We start from the raw sequence: 21,277 nt of genomic DNA on the forward strand, positions 1-21,277 counted from the left end.
AAGTGATCGGACAACGCTTGTTTTCCGGGCAACACTTGAAAAAAAAACATTTGACACTTTTTTTTCTTTTTCTTTCTTTACTTTATTATGGTTGCTTCTACTTCTTTAGAGGTTGTTCCTGACGACCCAACTGCTTACAAAACACAACAATATTGGGAAGAGAGATATCAAAAGTAAGGAAACAGCTTGTTGGAAGTAACTTTATTGAACTCGGCTATGTAGAGAAGACTCAGATACTACATTTGACTGGTTCAAGACATATGCAGAACTAAAGCCTCTTCTTAACGAGGCTATTCCCAACAGAGAAGCCAAAATTTTAATGCTGGGCTGTGGCAATTCAAGTAAGTTGAACATATGGCAATAATTATTTATTTATCTTGTTGATAGCTTTGGGTGAAGATATGTACAATGACGGCTACAAAAACATTACCAATATTGACTATTCAAAAACTGTGATCGAGAACATGAAGAGCCGTTGTGTCGACAAACCAGAAATGACATGTAACTATAGAATATTAGCAACCATCAACTTAAATCTATGACAGGGTTAGAAATGGATATTCGTGATTTGAAGTTTGATGATGAATCGTTTGATGCCATTATTGATAAAGGTATACACTAGAGATACATAGCATAAAACTAAGAAAATGCAGGTACTATGGATGCTTTAATGTGCGATAGAGGAGATGTTTGGGACCCTTCAGAAGAATTAATTAATGATGTCAAAGGAGAAGTGGACGAAGTACAAAGAACGTTAAAAGTAAGCGGTGTGTTCCTATACATCACTTTTGGACAGCCTCATTTCCGTAAAAGACATCTTCAAAGAGATTGCTGGACTATCAACATAAAGACAATGGGTGAAGCTTTTCATTATTTCTTTTATACAATGATTAAAGAAAAGAAATAATGGTGGCTTAGATTTGCATTTTTCTTGCATAAATAAACATTTTTTTATCTCCTTTTTCTCTTGAAATAGACATGTTTTTCAGATTATTTTCAACAAAAATACATTCCCCTGTGCAACAATTAGATGCTATCCATCAACTATCAAAAGCAGTAAACAGCACTTCAAGTACACTTGAGAAGCGTGCAATATTATTGAAATACCCAGACGCACATGCTACCCTCAAACGCATATATGACCCTCACCTACGACACTATGTCTCGGCAAAGACAGTATCTAATTATCTTAAGAAACATACAAATGTTAGATCCAATAGCTCTTATCAAGACTTGAACCAGTTGTTGGATGCTTTGTCTTCTCGCCAACTAACTGGCCATAGTGCTTGTGAAGCTATTGGTTCTTTTTACCATACTTACTGCAAAACAGAAGCTCAACAAAATACCTTTTGGCATATCATTGACCGTAACCTCAAAATGGGCGTATCTACTCGAACTATTCGACACATTCTGTCTCACGACAATACAGAGACCAATCCAACATCTTTTAATGTTGCTTTGGCTGCTTCATTCTCAACCAAGAATTTCAACCTCTCTGACAAATGGTATATGTCTCAGAAACTAGACGGTATTCGTTGCATCACCATGATTGACTACAAAAATAATGAACCGAACATCAAGTTTTATTCTCGAACTGGAAGACTGTTTACTTCACTTGGGAAAGTCAAAAAAGAGATTCAAAAAAGACTTGAGGCAACAAAAAACACATCAGAATTTGTATTGGATGGTGAAATATGTGCTTACAGCGACGAGAATACATTCAATGAAGATTTCTTAAAGGCCATGGGCCAAGTGCGCCGAACGAATGAAGAGATGGAGAATCCTATCTATCAAGTGTTTGATCTTATTAATCTTCAAGACTTTTTTCAAGCAAAATCAGATCAAACATTCTGCCAAAGACAACAAGCACTCGAAAAATTTATAGAAGCGCCTTTACAACATGTTAAGCTTGTCAAGCAAACACTTATTAAGAGTCTTGAGCATCTAGATCAAATGAAAGAAAGATCGATTCAATCTGGCTGGGAAGGATTAATACTGAGAAAAGAGTTTATTTATGAAGGCAAAAGAACGCAAGTATAAACATTGATAGGAGCAATACACTCATTCGAATATATAGACGGAATATGCTAAAGTTAAAGGAATGGGAAGATGCAGAATATACTGTTAAGAGGATTGAAACTGGAATGATGCGAATGCCTGATACAGGGGAGAACAAAAATGTACTTACTAATGTCATTATTGAACACAAAGGCAATACGGTTAGCGTTGGCTCTGGTTTTTCAATGCAATCCCGCATTGCATATGCTGAAGACCCAAGCTTGATCATTGGGAAACCTATCACTGTACGTTATTTTTCAGAATCTTTTAAAGAGAACGGCGCCATCTCGCTTCGTTTTCCAACTGTCAAGGCAGTCTATGAAGAAGGAGAAAGAGATGTTTAAACAATAAATATGCGCAACAAGCTACTGGATAGATTCAGTTTTTATTAGATCAGGCTAAAGTCTCTCAATTATAACTCTGTTATTCACATCAACACATCCTTGTATTAATGAATTGTAAGCGAGTAATTTGACATTAACTAAAAAAGACAAATATCTCCTTTCATTACGTAACTGGAAGCCTTTTCTTTTTATTATGCAAAATCAATATAGAGTCATGCTAGCTTAAAGCAATTGAACAGGCATTAATAAATTTTGGGCATCTTGTCAGACAAATTGAGGGTATGAGGGGGGATAGAAATACAGTGCATTAAGCGATATAATCAGTCTATCCTCTGGTAAAAGCTAAAATTGCTGTCCACTGTTAGAGATATATCAACATGATTATACATTTCTTTCTGCTTAAAGCGCTGACACAAAGAATAATCATAGTGTAACAGTGTTTTTGATATACTCCATTTAGTTTAAGATCCGTATCCCTGAAGTCTTTTTTTTCTCTTATTTGACAGTACCAACAATGGGTTGTCCTTCAAAAAGAAAACTACAGTTGAGAAGAGTTAATCCGAGACTTGCAAAAAAAAAAAAAAAAAAAAAACACCTGTAAGATGCTTCAGCATAAACAACTCATTTTAATTGTAACCACTTTTACTAAATAAGTTTAATGTGGCTGATGTAGATATCACCAGAATCAATGATGATAAAGATATGCTTATAAAAAGCAGTACATCTGATAATTCCGCTTATACTTTTTCTAAGGAAACTCTTGAGAATTCTAAGAATGATTTTGAACTTCTGGACTGTGATATTCTTAATTCAGACCACAATATATTATTCCAAGAAGGAATATAATACAAAGCCATTGGCGGCGTTAATCAAGCGGGACAATGGCAATGCAGAATTGAACAAGAAAATTTGTGTATCAGTGTCTGGAACTATTCGTCATCGAAAACAAATTGTCAAAGAAATGGCCAAAGGATCAAGAAAATTAACTGCTTTCTGTGCACTCAGAAAAGTCTTGAAGTTAAATCTCAAAATAAGTTGGAAGTAGTGGTTGATCAGTTTAAAATTGTCTAAACTTCCAAAACAAATAAGAAGAGCATGTTGCCTTGTAGAGCAAAAGTAAAGAGAATAAAGTTCAGCAATATCAAAGCACCCAATTTACGAATCAATGAAGCAAGTACTTGGAAGACAATCTCCAGCATTTTGTAAACCAGTTTGGCAATAGCTTAAATAAACAACAATACCTTTTTTTTCTATTTGGCACATTGTGCTTGTTCAAGTATATTTCAACAAGATGACTAAAATAAGTATACAATTGTATTTCCTTTTTTAGGTCAAACTATATTTTCAAGCACCTTTTTCTGTTCAAATGATGGTGAAACCATTGCATTTGTGCACAGACATGTAAGCTTTTTTATCTCTCGAGTAATAAATTAAGCTGACTAAAATCGCACTAAGTTTTAATTGGTCTTCATGACTCATTTGATAACAATTTTTTTTTAAAAAAAATATTGATTAAATAGCAATAATAACTGTTTTATCTTTCATACCTATACAAAAAACAATTGTAGCAAATATTTATCTTTCGTTTTTCTTTTATCTTTCAAACGCAAGGGCTACAAAATGTATCATATAAATCATGTTATCAAAATTTCAATTTCAATTTTTATCTGACGGCAATAATTTTTTTTTAGCTCGGGTCTTTTCGTTTGGACGAGAAAAAGTATAAAAGACGACCATTTTCGAGGTTTTCGACTTTTTTTTCTCTTCTTTTTTCTTTTTTCTTTTTGGTATTTTCACTCTCTGAATTTCTCCCTCTCAATGCTGGCACTTCCTACAACAATCACAAGAAACGCTATCCCTCCAGGCTTCATAGGTAAATTTAAATCTGATTTAATATGTGCTACCTTAGCCAATATTTTGGTCCCTGAAATTAATCAATTTTTCAATAAGCATAGACTTTGCCTCATCCTCTTTTGATGCTATTCTGTTTCCTAATGTCAATGCAAAAATTGAGACCAATACGAATGACAATAATGAAGTCAAGAAAAGGAATACTCATTTACCAGACTTAATTCCGTTTATTCAACTTATCACAGATAAATGTGATGTCCAGCCAATCCATCTTGTGATGGCTCTTATGTATGCTGAAAGATTTAGAAAATCATTGCCAGCAGGTAAAGTGAAATTATGAAGCAACAAAGAAAGAAATTAATCTTTTATCTAGGATTCAAACCCGAAGCAGAGGCTGCCCATCGTATTTTTGTCGCTTCACTCTTAGTTGCTAGCAAATACAGTGAAGATCGTTGTCTCTCTACCAAGCATGTGGTACGAGCAACAGGTGACGTGTGGTCCATTAAAGAAATCACCCGCATGGAGTTGGCTTTTTTGACCTTTTTGCATTGGAATCTATACATTAGTCAAGAAGAAATGACCAAGTTTCTTTGTGATTTAGGATTTGATATCAATCAAATTTTGCCTAATAATCGACCTGTTCTGTTAGAGGATACCATGCGTATTTAAATCGTTGCCTGTTGTGATACCCCCTACACTTTGTAAATATATAATGTATAATAAATCTTGTCTTTTTCTCACGCATTACTATTATCTAAAAAAGCCGTCATTTCATTTCGTTATGGTTAGACAAACTGTCTTTTTGTTACTGTGTTATATTAAAACTTTTTTGATGTCATTCTTTCTAGCTGATAATAAGCGTGATACACATCTAGTTTTTTTCTTCAGCCAAAAGACTCGCTCACGTGTGTAATTATGTGGTTCCAGTGTCTCTTATTTAGACTCCACTTATTTTTATTTTAGTCTATTTCTGTCAACCTTTTTTTCCTTTTCTCTCTTTTTATTATTGTCAAGACAACGGTAACTCGGGAGTGTTTATATTATGAAATTCGCTAAATATCTGGAATCAGAAAGTATTCCAGAATGGAGAAAGGCCTATATCAATTACAAAGGTCTTAAAAAGAGACTTAAAGCAATCGAAAAAGTAAAGTTTAATTTAAAGAAACATATGATTGATTTTGAGAATAGTATCGAAAATTAAACCAGATTGAAGAATCCATTCATTTTGAAAACACTATGTTGGGCGATGCTGAATCGCAACGGACAGACAGCTTACCGAGATCACACCCGAGAATACCTCGACGACGCTCTTCTATTCTTGACGATCGCCCGAGACTTGGAAACGGATTATTAAAACGCATTTCAACTCGTTTTAGAAAACAAGACACAGAATTAGACAAGCTAAGTGTCAGCAGACCTTCTACTTCAGGTAAGTCACATATAAGAGAAAAAAGGGACGAAATTCATGTTCTATATGTAGTTGTTGGATTGCAATCAAACAGTGTATTAAATGAAGCACCTCGATTTGCAAGTGAGCCTGAACGATATTTTTTTGTCATGTTGGATCAAGATTTAGAAACTATCTCTAGGTTCTATGATGGTATGACTGTAACTAATTTCTTTTCTTAGTCAATGTTTAATGCTATTTTATAGAGAAAGAAAAAGAAGCTGAAGCTAAATATGATGCACTCAAAATGCAGGTTCAATTGGTTCGAGATTTTGCAGCACATTTATCTCAGATAGATGTAAGAATAATAACTTGTGCATGTGTGTTGCTCATGTATAACATTAGGTATCGCACGATATTATGTCAGCAGATGGGCTGAATCCCATCAATTGGTTTAGAAGAAGAGGGTCTTCAGATTCGAATACTACAGAGAATGCTTTACCACCTTCTGTTAAATACAATGGTGATCAGCATGTTAGCTATAATGTAAGCCATTTTAATATAGGCATAAAGAAAAAAAGTAACATATAGACGTAGGTTGCTAGGAATAGACTTAAAAAGCAATTACCGAGTATTATCGAAGTTTAGAGCTTTTAAAGTCTTATAAGGCAAGACAAGGCAAGAAAATGAAACAAGTTACACTAACTTCAATCAAATGAATAGGTGCTGAATGCTACAGGGTTTCAAAAGATTCTGAAAAAGTTTGACAAGACAGCAGGGTGGAAAGCAAGTAGTTTATACATGCAAAAACTCAATAAATATCACTGGATGAATTCAGAAAAATTAGACGAATTTTTACATAATACAGAGGTAATAGGAATAAGTTTGTATGAAAGACTCATGTATGTATATAAAGGAATTGTATATAGCTGAATTTGCAGAAGGACATAGAGGAAGAGGTATGTCAAAACTTAGAATTCCCGAAAAAGATGAGGTAATTACATTAATACATAAAAAAAAAATATGAATCATCTACATTGTTTAGCACTATACACCTACTACATGGAGAATTGGCTTCTATATCGGCTTCTCTTTAGCACTTTTATTAAGGGTAGCTCAATTGGCTTTTGATCCTCATGTTGTAAAAAAATTGCCCAACTTGGAATATAATTTACAAATCTATGCCTGCTTTAGTCTTCCTATTATATTTTGTTTAGGTTTCTCTATCAACACACTTGTTTGGACACGTTCTCATATCAACTACAAGTTTATTTTCGAATTCGATCCTAGAGATAACTTAGATTATCACGAATTTGCAGAGGTAAATATAGTACTGTTAAATGGTAGCTCATGTTTTGTTATTTAGTTGCCTTCATTAATACTATTGATTCAAGCAATCATGATGTATATTGATTTATCTCAAACATTTGCACCTACTGTCCCATCTGAATTGTGTCCTCTTATTTTGTTTGTCATCATGGTTGCTATTTTGACATGTCCTTTCCCAATTCTCTATTATTCTTCTCGTCGCTGGCTTGGTCTTTCTTTAGGCCGTATTCTGCTAAGCTATAGTCTTCCTATTGAATTTCGCGACTTTTTTATTGTTGATGAGCTCAACAGTCTTGCTTATTCATTCTGGACATTTTCGTATTTTGTCTGTGCTTATAATTGGCATTGGAATGATATGACAACTCATTGTCCTGTCAAGATCTTTTGGTATACGCCATTTTTGGCTTGTCTTCCTCCTTGGTGGCGTTTTTTGCAATGTATCCGTCGTTTTAAAGACTCGAACGAAAAAGTACATCTTGTGAATGCTCTCAAATACATAACAGTTATTGGCTCTACGTTGGTGACAGGCTACAGAAGAATGTATCGTACGTATATCACATAGTTTCTTCATGATGCACCTAATTTACAAAATGTTATAGCGAATGAGTCCATGGAAGTCATCTGGATTTTATTTTCTGTGATTAATTCTACCTATACCTCTATTTGGGACATCAAAATGGATTGGGGACTATTGCAGCCCAACAGCAAGCATTTCTTGTTGCGAAACGATCTCGTGTTTTATCGTTGGACTTATTATGTAGCTGCTCCTCTTAATGTTGCCTTGCGCTTTGCTTGGACGCTGAATGCCGCTAGTTTGGGGTTTAAAGGTGAAATGATTGGATTCCTCACTGCTTTAATGGAAGCCTATCGACGTATTCAATGGAATTTCTTTCGTATGGAAAACGAAGTAAGTTAAAAAAAGTAAGCATAAATAGAGATACTGATAGATATAGCATATCAACAATTGCGGTAATTTCCGTGCCATCAAAGAAATCCCATTACCATTTGCTTTCCGCGATACCATGGCTAATCATAACGGAAGCATTGAAGAAGGTAGTATTCAATTGCCTATTTCACCTCAAGAAATACCTTCTCTGCCACCCAACGCTCTTCTCAGTTCCAAAGAGTCTGTCCTTACATCAGTGGGCTCTTTCTATGGTCGTCGTGATTTCGAAAACAAACAAGATTCGGACGATGACCACTCTGATTCTATACGTAACTTGAATCGACAGTCTTCTATTGTAGGGGCTGTTCTAGAACGTATCACATCCAACAAAAACTTGACTAACCATCAAGCTGACTCTTCTGATGATGATGACAGTGAATAAATAAATATTTAATTTAATAATATAAAAAAAGATACCGGATCCCTGACATGTGTTAAAGCATGATCAATGTTTACTTTACATATGTCAGACATTTTTTACCTTTATTTTTTTTCCCTCAGTTTTCTATTAACATGACAACTTGTTGTATGTATTAACTTTACTCAAAACAAAGTGTGTTAAACATGTTTGAATAAAGTGTAAATCCCTGACCTTGAAGAGCGGTTTAACCAAGGATCATATGAAAATTAGTTATAATTGATGTATGCACCCTTACACAAACAATGGAACCATGATTTTTTTTGATAGACTGGGAGTCAAACTTCCTCCTATCGCATGTTGTTCTTTGCGACAATCCAGAATCCTCTTTTATTTTGAATTTGTCAGCATTTGCGTAATATAATTTCCCTTTTGTGTATTTTATTTCAATGGTTTCTCCAGCAATGAAAGTGATCTATTGGCTTTGTATTAGCTCTGTGCTTAGTAGATCAACTATGGTTGGTTGAATCTCATTTTGTGTAGCACTAATATACAGTGAAACCTGAGCATTTCAAAACCAATAGGCCCTTGGATATTTGAAATTGAAAAAAAGACAAAAAAAATTAAAAATTTCATTCTTCTTTTCTCTTGAATTCTATGATTGAGAATTATGCATTCAATAGCTATCAATAACGAAGTTGCAGAAAAACGCAATCGTATACATCCTAGTCCTTTAATCAAACGGCCTAACTTATCGATTGATACAGACACCAAAACTACTGCACTAAAGAAGAACGCATTTCAGCAGTTTTTTTCTCCAAAAGACAAATCTGTCACTGATATCAAAAGCAGCAGCTCACCTAAAAGGCCGCTCGAGAATATTAGAAAATACAAAAGCTTACCAGCTCTTCCTGTTCATGGAAAGAACTCACAGCATCATCATTCGTCATCTATTAACTTGAATTCGATTCTGCCAAAGTTGACAGGTAGTCCATTGTCATCTATCAGCAGTCATGACAGTAGTACGGAAAAGCTCTCTGAAAAGAGTGACTCAGAAAGACCTAAAATACATAGCAGCAACAATACTGGTAGTCAGGTCTTTAAAAAATTTCATATGCCTCACTTCTCCAAGCGCACAAATACAGCATCGTTTATTCAAGATACCCTATCCCAGTACCAACCAATAATACCTGAACCTATCATGCCTACATTAGTGAATTGGTCACCTGAAGTTCCTATTTCACTACCACCTTGGGAACTTGACGATAACAGTAAGCGACATTCCATTGCTTTTCAGCAAACATCCGCTTTTGTAGAAGAACCCTCAGTATTGGAAGATCATGAATCATTCTCTACTATAGGGTCTCATTCAGACTCAGAAATCTTTGATCACAACAATAGAACAAGTCCCTCAACAACAGAATCATCCGATGTCACTAGTCTCTCTACTCAAAGTTCTCATGATATCAATGATACCTTTTCACTTCCAGTGATTCGTCGTCGTTCGAGCTGCCCTATTTTTGATCGGTCTTCCTCTTCTTTTAGTTCAAGCTCATCCAAAACATTGGTAGAGAATGATATTATTGCCATTACAGAATTCCATACTCGAAACATGTCTATTCTCAGAAGGTACCGACATCCAGTTGAAAAGAAATCAGCATTTAAGCCATGCCAAAGAGCGAAAGCAAGAGCAGCAGAAGCAGCATCTAACGGTGAACTGATGACACATACAAACTCATTTTTTGATTCACTGTGTGAAGACACACTAAAATACCTGTATATACCTAATGTATTTGATCCTGTCACAAGAGAACCTATTGTTGAGTTTGCATTGATCAAGCCTCGCAAATATCAACTTTATCGCAAGACAAATTGGAAGCGTGAAGCAAAAGCCATCATGACATGGCATCATGTTTTAGAAGAGCGTTTACGTAACCTTTTGCCTTTTTTGACAGCTCCAGTCGATATGGTACGTATCAACACGTATGAATTTACAATGAGTTTATTTATATATCATCTATATAGCCAATGGATAAAGCCGAACGATCCCTGCTAACCCGAAAATTTATATTACGAGAGTTTTTTTTGACAGAAGTCAATTTCTGGAACCAATTGTACTACACAAAAATCGTATGTTGATTATTATTATTATTATTATTTTTTGACATATGAATATTAACAATGCATTTAGGTATTTTATGATTTCTTGATTTTCGCTTTTGAGAATGGCTCTCCGTTTACTAAACCAAGCCATGCCGATATTTTTGCCAACCTTTTTGATCTAATGCAATTCTCGGCGAAACTAATAAACCGTATCCGACATCTTCAAATCCGAAATGTCCAAGAATTTGATCCTCGTACGATTACTGAAGACGACATTCAAAACAATACCAAGGGGATTGAATGTAATGCTTCTCGCCTAGGAAGAACTTTGGTGGAAATGTCTGAAGATCTTGTCGTCTTTTTGCGCTGTGCTATAGACTACAGAGGCAATCGAAAGCTATTGGATAGCATCGAAGGCAACAATAAAGCCTATAGTAAATTCCGACAGGTAAATTTTTTCTTATCAAACATAGACTAATACTATGATAGAAATTAAGCTCTCGTAAAGAAACAAGCCAGTTCACTCTAAAAGACTATTTAATTATTCCAATTCAACGTGTTGCCCGATACGGTTTATTATTAGCCGGTAAGTTTAGATAAGGTTTATCCGTGTATCGTCTAACAATTTTCATAGATCTTTTGAAGCATACCACGCCGACACATCCTGACTATTTGGATCTGATTAAAGCTTACCACATTGTTACAAGCCTTGCTTCTGCTATGGACTTAGCACAAAAGAAAAAGAAGGAATATTAAAACTTAATTCTAATTGTAAATATTTACCTCAATTTATTATATCCTACTGTTAATTTCAAATAAACCAAATTCGAGAAAGAAAGCGTCTTTATAACATGCCCTGATTGAAAAAAATTGGTCAATTATTCTCTTTGTTTTTATCATAACCAATGGTTAGTGATTGACACGAAATGACATGAGAATACAATGTAATGATAGAATATAATGCAAAATATGCATCCCAATGCTAGTATTCACAGTTCATGACCATTTCAATTCTAAATTTTACTTTCAATTAGGTTGTCTTGACATTTATTTATATATATATATATATATGTATATACAAAATCTCTAATCTATTTCTGTGTTTCCTGTTCCTTTTTATAAATTTTAGCAGCTTCTTGATGAGCTGCCATCCATTCCTTTACATCGCAAGACCATCTCTTTTCATATTGTCCAAACCATCCCTTCTTTTGCTTCTTGATCAACTTGAAACCGTGTTGAGCACTCAAGATATGCTCAGCATGACCCTCTAATTCATTCGTCACTGCTTCTACTCTTTCCAGTCCTTTTTCATGTGCCCAAGACATGGCTCTATCAACCAGCAAAGTAGCCAATCCACAACCTTGATATTCCGTCTTCACAGCCAATCGTTGTAATGTAGCAACATTTGCTTCATGAGGTTCAGCAAAAACAATAGCAGATACCTTTTCATGCAAGTTTTGTAAATAGGCAGGTAAAGGAATATGGTATCGATTGCAAGCAGCCGCTAATAACAATTTCCAAGCAGGAGGCTGCACAGGTCGATTTGACAAGAGTTGCTGTGTATAATGAGCCAAACCAACCATGCCGCAGGGACGACCATCCAAAGTGAGTATCCAAAAATGAGAAGGTGCTTGTTCATGTGCTGGTTTTTGCTTTCGAATGGTTTCGGTTGCTGGTTTAGCATCTTTGTCAAATGTGACACGCTTCTTTCCCTTTGTAGAGACATCATTGTCCTCAACTTGAACTTCTTCTTTTGTCCAATTCAAATAATATACTTCGGGATCACTCAAGTCGTTTTGGCGAACATATTCTACTTTGTCAACTACTTCAAATCTATCTGTCACGACAAACACACCAGCAAAAGAGACAGCAAGCCAAGCAAACGTTAAGAAAATCTTGAGAGCAGTAGCAACCCAGGAAGGAAGACCCATCCCGCTTAGCAAAACAGGCACAATACCCAGTAAGTATGAATAAAATGCTATCCAAAGCACCCAAAAGACGGGTGACATAAGTTTACGTTTGACACCTTCGGGTACTAGTGCAAAGTATGTACTATAAAATAAATGGTCAATTTGTTCATGATCGCTTGCTTTGTAAGTTCTCAACACAAGGCGTGGTGTTGCATCCTTTGTCTTATTTTTTAATGGAGTTGACATAATATACAAACGAAGGAAAAAAAGAAAATGAAAGAAAAAAACTCTTTGTGTTTTTATTGGTGGCGAGTCTATCACGTTTCGTGGTTACACCGAATGGAAAAATTATTTAACATTTTCCATCTATTTTTTTTTCGGTTCGTTTTTCTTTAAAGGAGCTGAATGAAGCAAAAAGCAGAATTTTTATTAAAGTGAAAAAAATAAAATTTGAATCATGGATTATAACTAAAGATGTGGTGTAAAACAATCAAACATCTTCTGCAAATTAAAACTGCATATCGAAATAATTCAAAAAAAACAAAGTGGTTAGCTAAACAATAGTTTCTAAATAGCACACATCAATTCTAAGCATCGCAATAAAGCAAAACAATCTCGATGAACACCTCTTGTATAAAAAATAATATACAAGAGTCAGCTCTTTTTTCCATTTAGCTGCGTCACGTATTAGGGAAACCGCCAAGCTCACAGAGATTGTTCGCAGAAGAGCCAACCCTGCACGTTACAAAGCCCTACCGTGCGTTTGTTTGTAATGATGGGCTAAAAGAAAAAATAGCATTCTTGGTTAAATTTTGACCACCTTAAGTGACGTAGCTCTACGATCAACTAATGACGGCTGAACTATCTTAGTACCTGAGACGAAAACAGGAGCATAATAATTGTATTCTCATTGACTTTGATGCTTTGTATAAACTTGGTTCATTCATGGATATGGATATTGAACTGTCAAAATGACTGCTACAACAGACAGTAAACGCCGAGATTTATATCGTTATAAACTCAAAGGTAACACACTCATGTCACAAGTTAATTTCATTGTTTACAGATAAAACCATAATTATCAATGCAGCCCACAAAGGCTTTAGAATGAAATAAAAAAAGCTGACATACTTTAAAGCTTGGTGCAAGTGAAATGTCTCCTAAACAAAATCTGAGTTTAAATCAGCATTCTCATGTCAAAAACTAAAATCAAAAAAATGAAGAAATTTAGAAATGGTGATTTTATTATGCCTCAAGTGTTTGATTCCCCTCTTTGCCCAGTCTGCATATTTTCAAAAAACTCAAACATCCACTTGTTATCACATTGTCCAACTAAAGAGAAGGTATGGCAGGAACTAATTTTCGAGTCCCTATGGCCTACCACCTCAATATCTGATATCCAAGAGGCTCTTCTGTCCCTGGACTTCTCGTACATCTGGTACTGCCAATGGAAAGGAATCAAACCATACAGAGTCTTCATAGTAACTCTTTCACAAATCTGGCTTGCTCATATGAGGTTTATCTTTGACAAGACCCCCCCCCATTGTACCCACAGCAATATTGGGAAGCATCCGATCCAATGTTCGTCAGACCATTGAAGAAGATCAATACCATTCACTCCTATAACCTCTACATTGTTTATTTTATTTTAAGTTTTTGTTTTCTTTTATCGTGCTTTTATTTAGTTATTATATTTTATATTAGTTCTTAGCATTATCTCAATTGCACCCGCCTCTTCACTTTAACCATTACTCTTAGTGTACGCGGCTCAATCAATAAACACAGCTTAGAGAAAAGAAATGATGGACTAAAAGTGTCTAAATAAGAAGAGCTATCAGATAGGCGTATTAACAAAGCTGATAGCTGCAAATACTACGCATCGAATGGTGTAAAGAACGTAACATGTTGAATATCAAGATAATGAGCTATTCTTGAAAAATGTGTTTCCTGTTTTTGAGCCGTAACGTATACTTTTTATAGTACTTTTGCAAAATTAACACTTTGAGTGTATTTTATAGACCTAGAGAAGCAATTCTTACTAAAACATGCTATGTCTACAATGTCTCTGTCGCTCATAAATCGCAAAATAGTGAAAATTGAAGATTTCTTTTTTTTCTATTATGTATTGGATGAAAGTTTTATTTGGAAAAAAACAAAATCATCGTATAGATGGAAACTAGTGTATGTGAAGCAAAGTGACTAGTCATATGAAATATCTTTAAAACAATGCTTTTGTGGAAGCATTCAGTACGATTATATGAGTCTTATATAATCTCAATAAAATAGTCATCACCTGTACTACCCCTTAATATGTCCTAAAAGGATATATCAAATATTTCGTTCGTCGCTCCTGAGAGTCAGTACTCTTTATATCTTGTCTTGTTCAATGCTGCAGATGGCAATACCAATACCACAAGTAAAGGACACCATTCCACAATGTCTTCAATTACTTGGCACTTGACACAATTGCTGATACCTAAGAGATACAATCTTCCATAAGGGATCATGGCAAAATCTAGAGCAACACCAAGAGTGACCAAACCAACATACTGGAAAATTCTTTAGACGAAAGAAAGGTGTGAAAATTTCTTCAGGGGATCATAAGGACAAGATGACGATTTTTTGACTTTTTCAAAACTTGCTATATTTTTGCATAAATGCGTTCTTTTATGCATGCTCAAACATGGGAAACTCGAAAAATGGGAATCAGAAGACAGAAATGATGGTTTATTTCGAGAAACACTCGCGCCTGCGGCAGGCTACTAATACACTTTTAGTGCCATCATGCTAATAAATTGTTTGCCAATTTTTTTCAAGACAAAATATAGACTTCCCAAGGTTAGCTAACCATGTCAAGCTTATATTGAATGGTAAAGGTTTTTGTTACGCTTATCTTTGCCAATAAAATTTTCATAATGGTTTTTACTTATAAAATGCTTCATGAACAAAGCTCTTTCTCGCGCTCTTTTATTCTCTTTTTCACTTGGTCTACATATATTCAATTAGGTCCACTTAGGAATTCATTTCCATTCGGGCTTTGGACCGCACTCCAAGATCAGCTACTTTAATATGATGAATGGCTCTGTCTCTCCATCGTCTGAAGTTGGCTGCACTTTCTTGTCCTGCTTTAAATACTAATTTCATGAATTAGTTACTTGATACTAAAAAACATAAGCACTTGCATTCTTTTTCTGTTTCGTCTAATTTCTGTAAAAATATTTGTCCTGTAGCAGAGCCTGTTGTTTGTGAATAATCCATAATTTCTCTCAATCTTGATCGAAATGCCTACATGATACATATTAATGACGCAAAAAAAGAAAAAAAAAACCAGGAGAAATTGAGTACCTTTTCTAACACACCAGCTAAAGAATCATCTACAACCAAATCTAACAATTTAATACCGAATAAATAAAAATAGGGACAAAGCATTTTGAAATCAACACTGGTGGCACTGACGTCCAATACATTCCTCACTTTGGTACCATATATCTTTGGTAACTCAATTGATATTAAGGAGCTGCACGCTTGTGTTAATTGTGTGTATATTTTTTTCATTGATAAATCATGCTTACACGTTGCCGGGTAAACTAAAGTCGAGTTAACAAGTTGTGGATTTACTTTTTAAACATATTTACGTGTATTGTGCTAGAGGCTTTGCTATCCAATAAGGCAGCTCAACACGAGATCCATGATTTACCTATAAACTGTATTAAATATTGCTTTACAATATAGTATTGGCTACTTCTGTATCGTCTCCTCTCAAGTTTGTTTCTTTTTTGAAATCGTGTTGTGGGATGCAAGGAAGTTTCTAAGAAGTTTAGTTTTTTTAAAATTTTATTTCTTTTAAATTAGAGGCATTTACTGTGTGCTCTGCTAATATGGAGTCAATATCGTAATACTCGTCTAGTTCCATACAGAGTGTTCAACAAGGAAGAAAAATGTAAAAAAGACAGCGGACACGAAAAAATAAGTCGCGTAATTATGGACGCGTTTCTAGATCATTTAAATGGACACTTTATTTCCAAAAATCAATGCTTACCAAGAATAGGTTACCAAAAAGTTTCTTGACTCGTATAGTAACTAAGGCAGATAAAGCGGTATTAAATCACAAAATCAATCTTAGGCAGATCGCTTAACATGTTGATAGTAAAACTTTGAATACGAATATGATATATGGTTTAGATGTGCTTGTCGTGTAAGTGCAACAGCAGACATATCAGCAATTGCAGGAATCATTGAGATTAGGACCAATTCTATGTTTGAACGGTGGCGACATTGAGTCTGCTTCTTTATGATACACATAAAGAAGGGCTTCATAGGCTCATCTTGTATCATAGACAATGTCGCAATGCTTGCAATATTCAGGCGTACCTACATTCTCATGCTTCTTGAGTAACATTGTTTCTTAGTATTCAATACTACAATAATCGCAAGCACATCTATATCCTCTTGAATTGGCTTGTTCGATATCTGTTGCTTCAGCTTTTGAAGCTTGTTCAGTACTACTACTCCTCTTTCTAAAGTCATGTACAACATCAAGATGATGCAGAAAACTAGATCGTGTATAGTACGTTAGCTTACATTGATCACAATGATTGCCAAGATTCATGGCTAATGATTGAAGCTTGGGATTAGAGTGAGCTGGAACCAGGATCCGATGTATGTCTTCAAGATGGTTTCTATAAATAGAAATAGAGTTACAAGTCCAATCGCATAAACTACATTATATTAGAAAGTCTTCATTAAACTCTGGAACAGGCATTTTGTGCACATATCGAACATGATGACTGAACTCAGATTTGATTGTAAATGAGCAATCGCAAACATGACAGTAATTGCAGACATTGCAAATGTTTGGTTCAAGGACAGGAATAGTTTGACCTTTTGACGTCAGCTCAAAACAGCTTTGTGTGCCATCAAAGTAACTCACTGTATCTTGGTTGTAATCAGGTATATCGTATGAGGTTCTATGAGAGCGACACCTTTTTCTCTTATGAATTTCTGGACTCTCAAGTATTAACTTGACTTGGTTTGCTTGACCTGCTTGCTTTGTGTTATCAGATGAGTTTGCAAAACCTTCATCGTCATTGTCGTTTGTTTCGTGAGATTGGCCGCTTAAGGCACAAGTCCCTAAAAGCTTTGTTTCAGTCTATTATCTAGAGCTGTGCGTATCTATAGTAGCTTCTTGTTGCATTTGTTAAATTACATAGGTATCTTCGATACTTTATATTTAATTGTAGTGATTCAATCATTATGTATCGAATTTATTTTGAAAGAAGACAAAGTGGAAAATAAATAGGTAATGCATAAGGCATTCAAGTCGTACAAAGCTCTTTAGAAGAGTTGCCTTACATTTCTCTTTTTATTACCTACGTTTTAGTCACCACAGCGCAAGCGATGGAAGAAATCTGCAATCGGCTGCGCTGTGGTGTAGTACAAGACACTCAAAGATACTGCATTGCATTTTCTTTTGATATAAAACAGTTCATGTCTATACGCTTCTTTGTGTGTTTAATATATATCTATTTCTGTTATCTTTTGGCTTTACCCGAGTATAGTGTGCCTTCCCTTTTTTTTATGAGGAACAATAAAATGATCTACTTGACAACACCATGGCTGTACTTGAATTCAATTCTAGACAATCTAAATCTACAGTTGCAATTCAATTATGATCCAATCGTTATTGATATCTTTTCTTCACTCCAACGACATCTATTGTGAGAATAATTTTATAAGCTAACAGTACTTCTTGATGCTGAATTATGATAATATTTTATAAAACATGTCTCCTTATTTATTATTATTTTTTCTTCTTGTACTATATAAGATGCGGCCCTTTGAGGGAAACCATAAAAAGAAGTATCAAGCTTATCCTTGAAGTGTTTAGTGTGCTAGAAACTGATTTTAGATCAAAAAGACTAGTTGTTCAATACCTCATTACTATACATGGAATTTTAAAAATTTATGTTTTTTTGGGAGTGGGAGACAGTTTGAAAAGAACCTTAGTTTCTTAAACCTTCCTTAATAGAAAAGAAATAAATAAAAGTTCTGTTTAGTGAGCTCTTTCAAATTCAAGGGTTTAGTACTTTTTTTTTTTTTTTTTTTTTTTTTTACTAAATTTGAAAAGTCAAAAAGTCATAATAACTCGTCCAGATTTGACTTTAAAAACACATCAAGGCTTTCATCTAAAGTGACGTAGCTTTATGCTCAACCAATAAGGGCAGAACTATTTTGGTGCCTGATTGTACAAACAGTGTTGCACATTCTGATTCTCTGTATCCTTACTAATTTCTAATCCCAGGAGATCAAAGAACACCTGAGAAAAGACATTGCAGATGTTTAATTGAGATTTTCTTTGCTTGAATTGATATTGGTTTATCCAGCGATCGGGGGTGGTTCCAAGCGGCTGATGTCTTCAATTGCTTTATGACACTCTCCCTTAGTCGTAGGAGACAAATCGAACAAAGGAGAATCAAGCGACAACTGTTGGCTTATAAACTGAGAAATAAGAAGGACGAACTTCCAAAGAATGAAAATGGGACATTGAACCCATCATTTGTGGAACAAGTTTTGATTCTGCTTAAGGCTGTTGAGCGAGTAATTCTACTTGTTGCTTTTCCATGAGTTTGTGAATCCATGTTTTGCGGTGCTCTTTTTATGACTGTAAAATTTTTCGCTTACTTTAAAAATAAAAAGATATTTCTTATTTTGTATTCGAGTGTCTCAATCAATTATTTCGACACTTGAATTATGCTATAGTACCCTTTTCCCCCTTTTTTTTCCTTTGATTTATTACATTATCTAATATGAAATCCTCTTTTGAAAGCTTATTTGACGTCTATGCTGTCTACATACAGCATCCCGTTTTTTCAAAGTGGCTTATTCTTCTACTTGTCTTCTCCCTCTTCCTCAATACCTATTTTTTAAACACTTCTAAGCAACCTAAAGTGGTCATCAAGAAGGTGGTTGAACGAGTAGAAGTGCCCATTAAAGAGTCCAAGGCAGTAACAAAACTCTCAAGAAAGCAAAGTCATTCTTACCATCATCAATCCGATGTGATTCGTCCCTTAGATCAAGTGTTGGCATTACTTAGTACACCAGAAGCCATCACTGATGAAGAAATTATCTCGATTGTTCAGGCAGGTAAGATGGCCCCTTATGCACTTGAGAAAGTCCTTGGTGATTTTGAACGCGCTGTTCATATTCGCCGTGCTTTGATTTCTCGTGATTCTCGTACAAAGACGTTGGAAGGAAGTATGCTTCCTGTCAAAAATTATCACTATGATAAAGTCATGGGTGCTTGCTGTGAAAATGTCATTGGCTACATGCCTATTCCTGTAGGTGTGGCAGGTAAGTTTTATTTGTTTATCTTGTCATGTCCTAATATAGACAGGTCCTTTGAATATTGATGGTGACTCAATTCATATTCCTATGGCAACTACTGAAGGCTGCTTGGTTGCTTCTACTGCCAGAGGCTGTAAAGCAATTAACGCTGGTGGAGGTGCTAATACAATTGTTATTGCTGACGGTATGACGCGTGGTCCTTGTGTTGAATTTCCTACTATTACTCGCGCTGCTGAATGTAAAAGATGGATTGAACAAGAAGGTGAAGATATCGTTACAAATGCATTCAATTCTACATCGCGTTTTGCTCGCGTTCGTAAATTAAAGGTTGCCCTTGCTGGTCGCTTAATGTATATTCGTTTCTCTACTACTACAGGTGATGCTATGGGTATGAATATGATCTCTAAAGGTTGTGAAAAAGCTTTAAGCAAAATTGCTGAAAGATATCCTGATATGCAAATCATTTCACTCTCTGGTAACTATTGTACAGACAAGAAGCCTGCTGCTATCAACTGGATTGAAGGACGTGGTAAATCAGTGGTCGCTGAAGCTGTCATTCCCGGTCATATCGTTGAAAAGGTGCTCAAGACAACTGTGGCTGCTCTTGTTGAACTGAACGTCTCAAAAAACCTTGTGGGCTCTGCAATGGCTGGTTCTGTGGGTGGTTTCAATGCTCATGCTGCTAATATTCTGACTGCTATCTATTTGGCTACTGGCCAAGATCCTGCTCAAAATGTAGAAAGTTCCAACTGTATCACCTTGATGAAGGCTGTGAATAACGAAAGAGATCTTCATATTTCTTGTACCATGCCTTGTATTGAAGTAGGTACTATTGGCGGTGGTACGATCTTGCCTCCTCAACAAGCCATGCTTGATTTTATTGGCGTCCGTGGTCCCCATCCTACTGAACCTGGTGCTAATGCTCGTCGTCTTGCCCGTGTTATCTGTGCTTCTGTCATGGCCGGTGAATTGTCTTTGTGTGCTGCTTTAGCGGCTGGTCATCTTGTCCAGGCTCATATGGCTCACAACCGTAATACAGCTGCTGTTCCTTCTGCTCCTGTTAAAGTAATCCAAGCTTCTACTCCACCTGCTACTCCTGCTGAAAAAGAAGAGCCTATTCCTGGAAGCTGTATTAAATCATAGAATTCAAACTGTTATACACTTGTACTTGTTTTTTTATATTAATAAAGAAATTCTTGAAGAACTTAAACTTTTGTTTGATAGATTAGTGTCTTGCTGTAATACAGTAAAACTTAAATTCTTAACGCGCATACATGATCTTTTACATAGAACTCTGAACTAAATCATTAAATTTGATATCAAGATGAGCCTTTTGGCAGAAATTGATTGCACATAAACACTTTCGAGGCTGGAAACTATACCAGACTCCTCTGACATTGTTACCTGCGTATGCGTTAGGGCGAGGGGGTCTCTAGAAATGAAGTGTTTTCTAAGAGTTGTATTTAGAACCTAAGAAAATAGGATGCAGTTAAACGTATGATGCTTGACTTTTGAATATTTAGCACACAGTCGATTTACATTAGCTTTTGGCGGTCAAAAAATGAACAAATCGCAGAATGTCTGTGCCAGAGATTGCGCTCAATAAAGTTCATGTCTGTCACCTTGAAATTTTTTTTTTTTGCTGTT

The 21,277-nt window shown here is 35.4% G+C and overlaps 8 protein-coding genes across 8 annotated transcripts; 6 read left to right on the top strand and 2 right to left on the bottom strand.

The window, feature by feature from the left end:
• Nucleotides 1–65: 65 nt before the first annotated feature.
• B0P05DRAFT_553890 (S-adenosyl-L-methionine-dependent methyltransferase) lies at nt 66–973 on the top strand. The gene is made up of 5 exons (XM_051579624.1): nt 66–173; nt 223–341; nt 388–501; nt 546–611; nt 654–973. The coding sequence occupies exons 1-5, from the start codon at nt 88–90 to the stop codon at nt 905–907; spliced, it is 639 nt and encodes a 212-aa protein (XP_051431964.1). The 5' UTR covers nt 66–87; the 3' UTR covers nt 908–973.
• Nucleotides 974–978: 5 nt separating this feature from the next.
• Nucleotides 979–2,402, top strand: B0P05DRAFT_580904 (uncharacterized protein; the record flags this gene model as incomplete). Its single annotated transcript, XM_051582052.1, has 2 exons — nt 979–2,030; nt 2,078–2,402. The coding sequence occupies 2 exons, from the start codon at nt 979–981 to the stop codon at nt 2,400–2,402; spliced, it is 1,377 nt and encodes a 458-aa protein (XP_051431965.1).
• A 1,554-nt stretch (nt 2,403–3,956) lies between these two features.
• B0P05DRAFT_553893 (uncharacterized protein) lies at nt 3,957–5,032 on the top strand. Its single transcript, XM_051579625.1, has 3 exons — nt 3,957–4,275; nt 4,358–4,576; nt 4,627–5,032. The coding sequence occupies exons 1-3, from the start codon at nt 4,221–4,223 to the stop codon at nt 4,920–4,922; spliced, it is 570 nt and encodes a 189-aa protein (XP_051431966.1). The 5' UTR covers nt 3,957–4,220; the 3' UTR covers nt 4,923–5,032.
• Nucleotides 5,033–8,860: 3,828 nt separating this feature from the next.
• Nucleotides 8,861–11,231, top strand: B0P05DRAFT_553916 (Dbl homology domain-containing protein). The gene is made up of 5 exons (XM_051579626.1): nt 8,861–10,242; nt 10,299–10,403; nt 10,465–10,824; nt 10,866–10,962; nt 11,011–11,231. Exons 1-5 carry the CDS (start codon nt 8,944–8,946, stop codon nt 11,130–11,132), a joined length of 1,983 nt encoding a protein of 660 aa, XP_051431967.1. The 5' UTR covers nt 8,861–8,943; the 3' UTR covers nt 11,133–11,231.
• Nucleotides 11,232–11,430: 199 nt separating this feature from the next.
• B0P05DRAFT_553917 (uncharacterized protein) lies at nt 11,431–12,702 on the bottom strand. Its single transcript, XM_051579627.1, has one exon. The coding sequence runs from the start codon at nt 12,530–12,532 to the stop codon at nt 11,468–11,470; it is 1,065 nt and encodes a 354-aa protein (XP_051431968.1). The 5' UTR covers nt 12,533–12,702; the 3' UTR covers nt 11,431–11,467.
• Nucleotides 12,703–15,181: 2,479 nt separating this feature from the next.
• Nucleotides 15,182–16,253, bottom strand: B0P05DRAFT_213927 (uncharacterized protein). Its single transcript, XM_051573245.1, has 7 exons — nt 16,149–16,253; nt 16,029–16,094; nt 15,922–15,983; nt 15,859–15,873; nt 15,632–15,803; nt 15,469–15,571; nt 15,182–15,420 (listed from the first exon to the last, which is right to left on the bottom strand). Exons 1-7 carry the CDS (start codon nt 16,197–16,199, stop codon nt 15,299–15,301), a joined length of 591 nt encoding a protein of 196 aa, XP_051431969.1. The 5' UTR covers nt 16,200–16,253; the 3' UTR covers nt 15,182–15,298.
• A 1,486-nt stretch (nt 16,254–17,739) lies between these two features.
• On the top strand, nt 17,740–18,370 carry B0P05DRAFT_553938 (uncharacterized protein). Its single transcript, XM_051579628.1, has one exon. The coding sequence runs from the start codon at nt 18,049–18,051 to the stop codon at nt 18,298–18,300; it is 252 nt and encodes an 83-aa protein (XP_051431970.1). The 5' UTR covers nt 17,740–18,048; the 3' UTR covers nt 18,301–18,370.
• Nucleotides 18,371–18,996: 626 nt separating this feature from the next.
• Nucleotides 18,997–21,271, top strand: B0P05DRAFT_496253 (3-hydroxy-3-methylglutaryl-coenzyme A reductase). Its single transcript, XM_051575387.1, has 2 exons — nt 18,997–19,636; nt 19,680–21,271. The coding sequence occupies exons 1-2, from the start codon at nt 19,093–19,095 to the stop codon at nt 20,771–20,773; spliced, it is 1,638 nt and encodes a 545-aa protein (XP_051431971.1). The 5' UTR covers nt 18,997–19,092; the 3' UTR covers nt 20,774–21,271.
• The last annotated feature ends 6 nt before the right edge of the window (nt 21,272–21,277 follow it).

The sequence above is a fragment of the Gilbertella persicaria genome (genome assembly GCF_025201335.1).
Source record: "Gilbertella persicaria strain CBS 190.32 chromosome Unknown B0P05scaffold_39, whole genome shotgun sequence".
NCBI lineage: Eukaryota > Fungi > Mucoromycota > Mucoromycetes > Mucorales > Choanephoraceae > Gilbertella > Gilbertella persicaria.